The sequence below is a fragment of the Physeter macrocephalus genome, chromosome 4, assembly GCF_002837175.3.
Source record: "Physeter macrocephalus isolate SW-GA chromosome 4, ASM283717v5, whole genome shotgun sequence".
Taxonomy (NCBI): domain Eukaryota; kingdom Metazoa; phylum Chordata; class Mammalia; order Artiodactyla; family Physeteridae; genus Physeter; species Physeter macrocephalus.
The window spans coordinates 41,200-51,392 of NC_041217.1; the positions used below are offsets into that span (position 1 = coordinate 41,200).

The 10,193-nt window shown below is 52.9% G+C and overlaps 1 protein-coding gene across 1 annotated transcript; it reads left to right on the forward strand.

Moving 5' to 3' along the window:
* The first annotated feature begins 1,967 nt into the window (after positions 1 to 1,967).
* RABIF (RAB interacting factor) lies at positions 1,968 to 7,191 on the forward strand. The gene is made up of 2 exons (XM_024130689.1): positions 1,968 to 2,164; positions 6,905 to 7,191. Exons 1-2 carry the CDS (start codon positions 2,039 to 2,041, stop codon positions 7,148 to 7,150), a joined length of 372 nt encoding a protein of 123 aa, XP_023986457.1. The 5' UTR covers positions 1,968 to 2,038; the 3' UTR covers positions 7,151 to 7,191.
* Positions 7,192 to 10,193: the final 3,002 nt, after the last annotated feature.

Genomic DNA, 10,193 nt, shown 5'->3' on the forward strand with positions numbered 1-10,193 from the left:
AGCTGTTTGTGATACAAACAGCCATGCGGAAGGCTTGCAGAACTGCAGAAGTCTTGATACTCCCAGAGCAAAGGGAAGGGGGAGCCAAAGAGGTTCAGGAAAGAGGCCGGCCAGCCTTTCTCTAGCAGAGGGATTGTGCCTGCTGGTTAAACCGAACTGTGAGACTCAGGAAGAGACCAGGGGAGGCAGAGGAGGGGAGGGGGTGAAGAACCCATGGCTCTGGGCTCTGGGCTGTCTTCATGGCTGACTTCTGAGTTTCAGACCAAATTCCCAAATAGTTCTTAGATGGCAGCCACAGCTGAATAGCCCTTTCCACTCTTCCCCCAATCTTCTGTGCTTTCCCCTGTTCATGCACCTACACACAGCTACCCCTTATTTGGTGGTTCCTCCTGTTTTTCTAGCTCCCGTAACTGGCAGGCAGCCACTAAGTTATGCAACCTCTGAAAGCTGCCTTCATCTTGTGTCACCTGTCACCACCACAATACAGACATCCGATTAGTTTTTAGGTTGTACACGAGTTTACTTTAATTGTTCCAAATCCATTCCTGTATTTTTTTTTTCCCTCTGCTACCACTTAGTTCAGACTTTATCTTTTGCCCAGACTCATGGAGCATAGTCTCCTGATACCCTTACGTCTACTCTTCTCTTGCTTTCCAGTCTAGCCCCTCCATTTTGTCATCAGTTATGTTTCTAAAGCACGGACAGGGCCATTACAATACCAAACATACAGCACATTTTCAGTAAATATCAAAGTTAATTCTGGCCTAAAAGTCCATAGATTCCCATTGTCCATGTTACAAGGTTTGAATTCCTTAGCATGACATTAGACCCATGGTGATCTGGACTCACGGCACCTTCCTGACCTTGCCCCCTCTACCACCCTCACTTCCCCCAGGTATCACGTGCTTCATCCACAGTGCTCTTAACCATTCCTAAATTTGTTCTCACCCTTGTGGATGTATTACACTGTTCCTTCTATCTGAAATAACCTTGCTCTGCCGACAAAATCCTAGTCACCTTTTAATGCCCAATTCAAGTATCACCTAGGAAAAGCCTTTTCTGACTCCCCATATGGAATTACTCCTGATCTGTGCTTCCATTTACTTTGTTCCCTGGATTGTCTTTACCACATGTCCTTGGGTTTGGGTCTGTCTTCCTGTTTAAACTGTGTTCTCCAGTACAAAGTGCCTATCGTCATAGTATCCTCAGGGTGTAGCATATTCTGTAATTGCTCAGCAAATGTTGAATTAATGAAGGACAAAGAGGAAGAAGAAAAACGTGCCGCCGACGGGGGGGTGGTGGGTAGATGAGACGTTTCTCAGGCGGCTTGGCTCCCCTTCTACCTGCCTCCCCTGCCATCTCAGGAAGGCCACGCCTGCCGCACTACAACTAGTAAGCTAGACATCTGAAGACAACCGGAGAGAGGGAGATACAGTGTAACGACCCAGCAGTGGCTCTAGGGCCATGCCTGGACCGGTGGGCCCTGGAAGGCAGCCTTTCCGACTTTTACCGCCTCACTGCACTACGACCGACCCATAGGGAAACTGGGACTCGAGACGTTTCTGGAAGCGCATCAACACCAGGCCTTGCCACGTGCTTAGTGGTCAGTATGATTAGAACAGAGAGCAGCAACTGAAGCTTCCAGGCGCCTGTCTCCGCCCACAGGCAGGTGTCCCTGTAGGTCGCGTCCCGTGTGAGCCACTGCGGCTGAGATTTGCTGATGGGGGACTGACCCCAGGACGTCCCCGTCGTTCACGGGACTAAACGCACACCTGGACTGGCTCAGGTTTCACTCCGTGTAAGGGAAGCCCAGCGCCCAGGTGAGCCTGGGCAGCTGTGTCACCTCCCAGGAAGAACCTGTCACAAAACCACACCGCTACCCGGCCGCCTGTGCGGCGGCGAACGGCCGCGCCTGCGCAGTGGCGTCCAGGGCCGGGAAGCGGCGCCGGCTCCGCCGCCGAGACCGCGCCTGCGCAGTGCGAAGAGGTCGCCCCGAGACCGCGCCTGCGCCTCGCCGCCGAGGGCCCGGGTGGAGGCCATGGAGCCCGCGGCGCCGCCGAGCGAGCTGGTGTCGGCGGACGGCCGGAACCGGAAGGCGGTGCTGTGCCAGCGCTGCGGCTCCCGCGTGCTGCAGCCGGGCACGGCGCTCTTCTCCCGCCGGCAGGTGAGGGGACGCGGGCGGGGGGGGAGGGGCGGCGACACCGGGTCCCGTTCGGCTTGGACCCGGACACACGACCGGACACTGGCGCCCCGGGGCCGCGCCTGCCGACCGCGGGGTCCCGACGCCGGGCCGCTGCAGACCGACCTAGGGAGCCTAAGCGTTACTTCCTCAGGCTCAGGTGTCGGTGCTCGTCGTCCCGCTGTCACGTTCCGCAGCCTCCATCCCACTGTGCCGCCACGCCCCGCCCCGGGAGTGGGCGCGGGTCCCGGGGGGGCGGTTCGCAGGGACTGATTGGGTGGGCACGGCGTGGGGAGGGACGGGACGCGGGGGCCGTCCTGGGGGCGAGGCCCGAACCCGCAGAGCGCTCGCTCGCTCGCTCCCGGATCTGTGATCCCCGCCGACGTCGTGAATCACTAGGAGTGTCGTTCACACCACTCCACAGATCCCGTGTCCCACGTCCCGTGTCCCGCGCCCGCTGCCCCGAGACTGCGCGTGAGGGAGAACACAGACCTTGGGATTTAAGTAAATGAGGGAGTGACGTTCTCAGTCCGTGAGACTGAGGGTTAGAGCAGGCGGAGCGGATCCGTGTGTCGCAGGCGCCATCCATCACCCGACGTGTTCTTTTTTTTAAGTCCTGTGAGCGGTTTCTTTATAAAATGTTCAGACCCCCGACTCGGTCCTTTGTGAAATCTCACCTGCAGTCTGGGGCAGAGGAAATTACAGTCACAGAGGAACTGAACACCAGAGAGCTTGAGAACGTAGGGAAAGGGTGATGAGTTAGAGAAGGGAATAGTTGCTTTGTTACCTTTTGAGGGAGAGGGCAGTTGGGGCAGGAGAGGGGGGTGGAAGATGAGCTTGTGGGAGAGAAAGGATAGAGCACTGCTTGGATGAGAATGAGAGCAAACCGAGACATTATTCTCAAACTAAGCATGCACCTAACATAGGACCCAGCAAGTGTTCTCCGGGCCTTTATCCCCGGCGGGATGAAAACATGTTCACACAAAACTGTGCACAGATGTTCACCGCACCTTTATTCCTAAGAGCCGAAAACCAGAAACAGCCCAGCGGGCCTTCTGCTGGTGAATGATGCCACACGACGGGCACCACAGCTTGGAGGAGGATGAATCTCCGGGGAGTTATGCTGAGTGAAGAAAGCTGGTCCCAAAAGATTACTATTGTATCATTCCGTTTATATGACGTTTTTGAATTTTAGAAATGGTCAACAGGTTAGTGATTGCCAGGGTTTAGGAAGCGGGGGCGGGTCAGGGGTGTTGGCAAGTGTGGTTATAAAAGGGTAGATGGATGGCGGTGATGGTTGCACAGTAATGTGAATGTACTTAATGGCACCGAACTGCCCACTTAAAAATTATTTAGATGGTACAGTTTATGTTATGTATAGTTTATCACAGTGAAAAATCAGGAATCAAAATGGAACATGCCTCAGGTGTGTTGGGCAGTGTCGTTCTAGTTATTGCTGCATAACAAAATCACCCCAGACAGTGACTTAAAACATTAACGTTTATTTTGTTCACAAATTTGGGGGTCGGCAGGGCCCAGCTACAGCTCGGCAGTTCTCATTCATGGTCTTTCACGGGGCGGCGGTTAGAGGGGTCATCTCAGAAGCTTCCTCACTCCCGTGTCTGCCTGTGGACTGAGAGGGTTCAGGCACCTGGAACGGGCTGTGATGGGCTGCTCCTCGCGCTATCCACCAGGAGGCCTCAGGGTAGCCATGGTTCTTACAGGGTCACCAGGGCTCCCAGAGCAGCTGTTCCAAGAGCAACCTGCAAACGTGGCCCAGCCTTCCCTAGCCTAGCCTGTCACTCCCACCTTGGCCTGCCCAGGCTCAAGGGGAGAGGCACAGTCTCCACATCTTGGAAAGGTTGTCACAGAATTTGTGGACATTTGTGTGGTTTTAAAACCACCACAAGGGACTTCCCTGGTGGCGCAGTGGTTAAGAATCTGCCTGCCAATGCAGGAGACACGGGTTCGAGCCCTGGTCCGGGAAGATCCCACATGCCGCAGAGCAACTAAGCCCTTGCGCCACAAACTACTGAGCCTGCGCTCTAGAGCCCGTGAGCCACAAGTACTGAGCCCGCACACTGCAACTACTAAAGCCCGTGCGCATAGAGCCCGTGCTGCACAACAAGAGAAGCCACTGCAATGAGAAGCTTGCACACCACAATGAAGAGTAGCCCCCACTCAGTGCAACTAGAGAAAACGACGCGCGGCAACGCAGACCCAACACAGCCATAAATAAATAAATAAGTAAGATATATATATATATATATATATGACGGGTTCTTTCCCCATGTCAGTATCTTTAAAGTAATAATAATAATAAATAATAAAACCACCACGTGTACTCACTGAAGGGGGAAAAATTACAAAAAACGTTAACAGAAGTTTACTTTGTACTGTAACGGTTTTTATTCTCATCTGTAGTGCAGCATGCTTGCCAAGTTCTCTATAATGAGAATGTATTTTTACAAAGAGAAAGAAAATATTTTATTTTTTAACGGGTACTGTTAATAGTTCTTGAAGAAAGCAAAAGAGGTTTCCCTGAGACATCAGCAGAATGTCAGCGTCGTGGTGTTCGATGCGTCTCAGAGACCTGTCCGGCATCAGGGGTGCTGGCCGGGGCCCTGGCCGCATAGCTAACCCACCTCGTCAGGGGTCTGGCGGCTTTGGCCCCCAGAGAGCCGAGTTGGCGACCTCAAATTAGGTATTAATTTCTAGATTTCCACCCCAGTAGTCTGTCCAGAAAGCCTCATTGTGTCCCACATGTTACATCCCACAGCGTGACCCTAGCGTTGTCCTCTACTTTGCTGAGATCCAGGCACAGATACACAGACAAGTGCACATACATGGGTCTGACTTAACAGGATTTCAGTAAAAATGGGAATGTGGAGGAAGAAAGGGAGCAGGACCCAGTGTGACTGACCCCTTGAATGGATGGCTAGTAATAGTCTTGCCCTTTAGTCACTAATCAAATGGGTGACAGCAGAGGTGGCCTTATGCACTGCGAACGGGGAGCGCTCCTTTGCTAGACATGTCCTGAGGGCTAAGGCTTATATCGTCTTCGATTTTCTCCCCTCACATTTCACTCCTCTTGCATTTAGTTAAGATGTGATTTCACACCGACAGTATAGGAGGTAGGCTGGAAATGTACCTAGGGACGTTTAGGCCCGCAGAAAGTCACTCTTAGGACTGGAATTCAGGTTTTCTTGTTCCTGAGCTTTGATTCCTAGCTCTCTTTGCCTCTGCCTGTTCCCATGTTCACTCAGGGTAAAACAAAGCATTAGGGACTCATTTAACCATCAGATGAGGCAAAAAGAGTGGCTGGAATGACACTGTAACAGGAAGGGGGACTCTCGTATTTTGTGATGTCCTCAGACGAAGTCTCAGGGGACACAGCAAAGGGAGACGCACAGATGTGTTTTAGTAAGCCAAGCCGCGTGCTTGGAGGACAGGGAGGGGGAATGTTCTGGATCAGAGCTCCCTCCTCCCTGCAGGGATACCCTACCAGCGTCAGCAGGCCTGGAGTTCAGAAATGCAGGCTCCAGGGTTTTTCACACACCGGCAGCTCCTGTGGACTTCCTGACATTCTCATCCCCACCAGAGCATTTACCTGTTTGGGATTGATGTCAGTCTATTTTTTAAAAAACTGTTTAAATTGTTTGCTTTTGTCCTGATTGCCAATGCCAGGCTAGCACACTAAGGCCATCCTATTTTATTAGAGTTTGGGGGTGCATTAGAAGGGAATCGTGGGGTGGGAAATACTCCGTGCACTGGCGGCAGCCGTGGTGAGGAGTAGGGAAGGAGCTTGGCTGACGTGTTGTGCGGCCGGCGGGGGCCGCTGAGGCGCCAGCTAACCCCGCGCGGGAAGTCGGAGGGATTGCGTGCAGCGTGCGCGTGCTTTCTTCTCGTGAACGGGAGGTGCGAGGGTCCTAGAGATAATATTCCAAATTCGAGAGCTAGATTTTCCTTTTGAATGTTCCTTTTATGAGATAAACCCAGTATCTTCGTAACAACAGTGATGGGATAGCGTGAAGCCGACGTCCTGTGTTTACTCTTGTCCCAACTCTTTGCGTCCTGCTGTGTCACTTGCCATTCCGTGCAGTGGGGCTGTGGTAATGAACAGGAGAAGTGAGCCGGTGGAGGGAGCCCCCTGGTAAGTAACTGAGCCAGTAAACTGCTAAGGTGATTTCAGAAATGATAAGTGGGAAATGGAGCCGCATAGGGAACTCTGGGGGTGATGAATTCGCTCCTTATCTTGATCATGGGAGAGCTTTGTGGGCGTGCGGTATACGTGCGCCAGAATGTGTCAGATTGTCCACTTCGGATCTGTGCGTGTGCGTCAGTGTTGCCTCAGCTGAGCCCCTTTAAAAACTACAAATGCACTGGGCAGCATGGGCAGCTCGGCCCGGTTGTCCGGTTGGGGGAGACCCTGAGGAGGCCACGTGGGAGCGGAGCGTCAGGGAGGAGCTGGCCCCGTAGGGCCCGGGGGCGGAGCAGACTCGCCCCACTAGGAGGTGGGGAGGAGGAGCCCGAGGAGGGCGAGAGGAGAACAGGCTGGCCCTGAGGTCCCAGGGCGGTCCCGGTTACCGCGGCAACCAGGCAGCGCCTCTCCCCTTCTCCTGAGCGGCGGGCGAGGACGGGGTGGCCACTGCCGGGCGCCCGGACTGGGGGAGCTTCGGGGGCCGTGCGGAGTGAGCAGGGCTCTGCTGTGTTCTCTCCACGCAGCTCTGCCTCCCGCCCATGAGGAAGAAGCCGGCGCTGGCCGAGGGCGGCGGTTCTGAGGGCGACCTTCTGCAGGAGCACTGGCTGGTGGAGGACATGTTCACCTTCGAGAACGTGGGCTTCACCAAGGACGTGGGCAACATCAAGTTCCTGGTCTGCGCAGACTGTGAGATCGGCCCCATCGGCTGGCACTGCCTGGACGACAAGAACAGTTTCTATGTGGCCTTGGAACGGGTTTCCCATGAGTGACTGAGGGCAGGGGACTCAGCTCCACCCCCACTATAAAAGCTCCTCCCCGCAAGGACGGCCGAGTCGCCTTCTCTGCACGAACGGCAGTCACGAGTGTCAGCCCGCCCCGTCCACCACGCGTCCACGGACTTCCTCACGGCCTCAGCACCGGCCTCCTGCTTAGTTCACATGCATTACCGCCTTTCCTCAGCTCCCTTTCCCCCCGGGCTTAGGACACGGGGTGCTTCCACAGATCTGCCCGCCTCCCGGCCTCCTGCTCTCCTGTGCCCTGGGGCTCCCTGTCCCTTACCCTCAGAGAGCAGCCATGCAGCCTTTTAGCCATGATGACACGTGACAGGTGGTGCTTGTGATGGTGCTGACGGTTGAACCCCGCCTTTTTCTCATTCGGGGAAGTGCACGGACGTCTGTTGTGTGGCTAACTTTATTTACAGTAATTTATTCTTTCTAAAAGTAAAGCATTTCCAAACTTCAGTATTTAAACCACTAATCAGAAATACATTCCTTCGGACATGCCTCTAAGACCACGTTTAGGGGCCTCTCCTCTAGGCTGGCAGTGACTTTATTGTCAAGGTGGGTGTGGCCACTCTTCCCTTCAAATCTCCATGTAGTTTTTCTTTGTATTAGCTCCGCACTGCTATATATAGCCTGTAAGCTGAAAGTCAGATTTCCAACCCCATCTGTCAGCTACCCCAAGGAAAGCTCAGCTCTGGCTGCGTTCCCGAGATCTCCCGGAGTCAGCGGAGAGTGTGGGCCGTAGCGGGCGGGCCTTTGCCACATCATGCATGAGTTCATTGGTTTGTCTTACGTGGACTCATATAACTCTCGTATAACTCTCTCTTTGCTCCTAGGACAGACTTCTTAAGTGGATGGTGTCATCGTTACTGTATGCACTGGGCGTGGTCCTCACAGATTTCTGATTCAGTTGGAATCTCTAGACTGACCCAGAGTACAGACTTTCCATCCAGATGCCTCTCTTTGCAGCTGTGGGGTTGCTCTGACAGTTTGATGTTCAGTACGATTCTCAGTTCTGTCATTTCTCTTCCGAAACGACTCACCATCTCAGAAGGAATCTGTGAAACCAGGTTCCGGGTATCCTCCCATCTTCCGTGCCTCTGAGGCTCAGGAGACCTAGAATGGAAATGAGGACTAAGTGGAGACCTTACAGACATTCCTTCGGACCTGTTTTCCAGTTGCTTCCTCCCTCCTTCTCCCCAGAACTTGGTCTAAGGGCCCCCCAACTAAAGGGCGGGCCTTGGGCACAGTTTTGCCACCAACCTCCTCCCCTAGAAAGGTGGCTTCCGTCCCCAGCCGTAGCCTCACAAGCCCTGGTAGAAAATGAGAGAACTGTTTTCTAGACGGATGGTCAGATGTCCATGATTATGGCATTTGCAGAAAAACTGTGAGCATAGCCACTCAGGTCAGAAGGAACAAAACCACGTAGATGCCTCTGGGGACATGTGGCCCCTCGTATCATGAGCCAAAACCTGGGCAAAGCGTTTTTTAAATCAGACTTTTACTTTTCTTTCCTTTTTTAATCACAGAAATGGTACACATTCATTGCAGATAAATACAAAAGTAGGTATACGGGGATACGTGTATATGTGTAGCTGATTCACCTTGTTGCAGGGCAGAAACGAACACACCATTTTAAAGCAATTATACTCCAACAAAGATGTTAAAAAAAAATTAGGTATAAAAATGTTTTTAATCGTTCATATTTTCACCATGCAGAGATTGCCGACGGTAACGTGGTGTTATGTTCTTCTCGGTTTTTCTATATGTACTGTATAAATCAATGTAGGGTTTTTCAAACAAATATGAGATCATGTGGTACTCATAACTTGCTTTTTCCATTTAACAAAATACTGACTTCCCACGTAGGTGACGTCCATCTCCGCCGCTGTATTTCTGTACTGTAATTTATTTTACAGTCCACTGTTAGATTGTCTCCAGCCTCTCCTAGACCATGTGATACAAGGTGCAGCCTTGTAGCTGAATCTGTCCAGGCTTTTGTACTGTTTCCCTGGCTGCGGCAGCAGCAGCGGGCTCGCAGGGCGTGTGTGTCTTCACGGCTCTGCTGACTGCCGTGCACAGCTCAGAACAGCCGTGCGGCTTTACCCTCCTCCCCAGCAGTTCCTAACACTGGGTATTTATTATCTCAGATGAATAGGTTGATGCTTTAATAGGAGGAAAAACAGTGTCTCATTGTTTTAATTTGCATTTATTTTATTTCTAATGAAATTTTTATATATTTACTGGTCATTTGTGTTCTGTTTCTTGAGAATTCCCAAACTTTGTTCCTCCAATAGCCAAAATGTCGAGTTGTTATTCTGCCTTTTCAGCTGGATTTGAAAGAAATAAAGGCATTTAAATAAACAGTGACAATTAGATCCTGGCACGTCCTTGGGAAGAACGTATAATTGGAAACAGAGAGGAGGGCTGAAACCTGCGCCTTAGGGTTTCCCCTGGGGTGTGTCGGCTGAGGAACCGGCCCCTCGGTGTCTGTCGTGGAATGAAGGTCGTCTCCCTGCCCCCACACACGGTGGGCTCTGGGGAAACCCTTGTGAGTCAGGTCGCTGTGTGCGCCGGGGTGCAAGGCGGAGCCCACGAGCCGACCGCGGCTGTGAGTACCGAGGCTGCAGCTGCAGTGGGGGGGCCGTTGATTTTTCCAGGGCCTTCCTGTTTTGACACAGAATTGAAGATGGACAGCGGCGCACTGACACTTCACTGCTATCAGCGCACGGTGTGAGGCCCCTCACAACTCCGCCACGTGGCCATGAGGACTTCTCCCAGGACTGGTGGACCGACCATCCCGGCGAGGGCAGCTCGAAAGGCCGGATACATACTTTAAAAGTCCGGAGGCATCAGGGCGCTAACACGAGTTTGGAGAATTACTGGATGGGGACCACGGAGAAGATGGAGGCCCCGGGCGGTGGGCTTAGTGTGATGGACGCCCTCCTCCTGGGGGCGTTTCCCAACTTAGAGGCGGCAGTTCGGAGGGTGATGGGTGGTCCTGACGGCCTTGCCGAAGGCAGGGACGGGG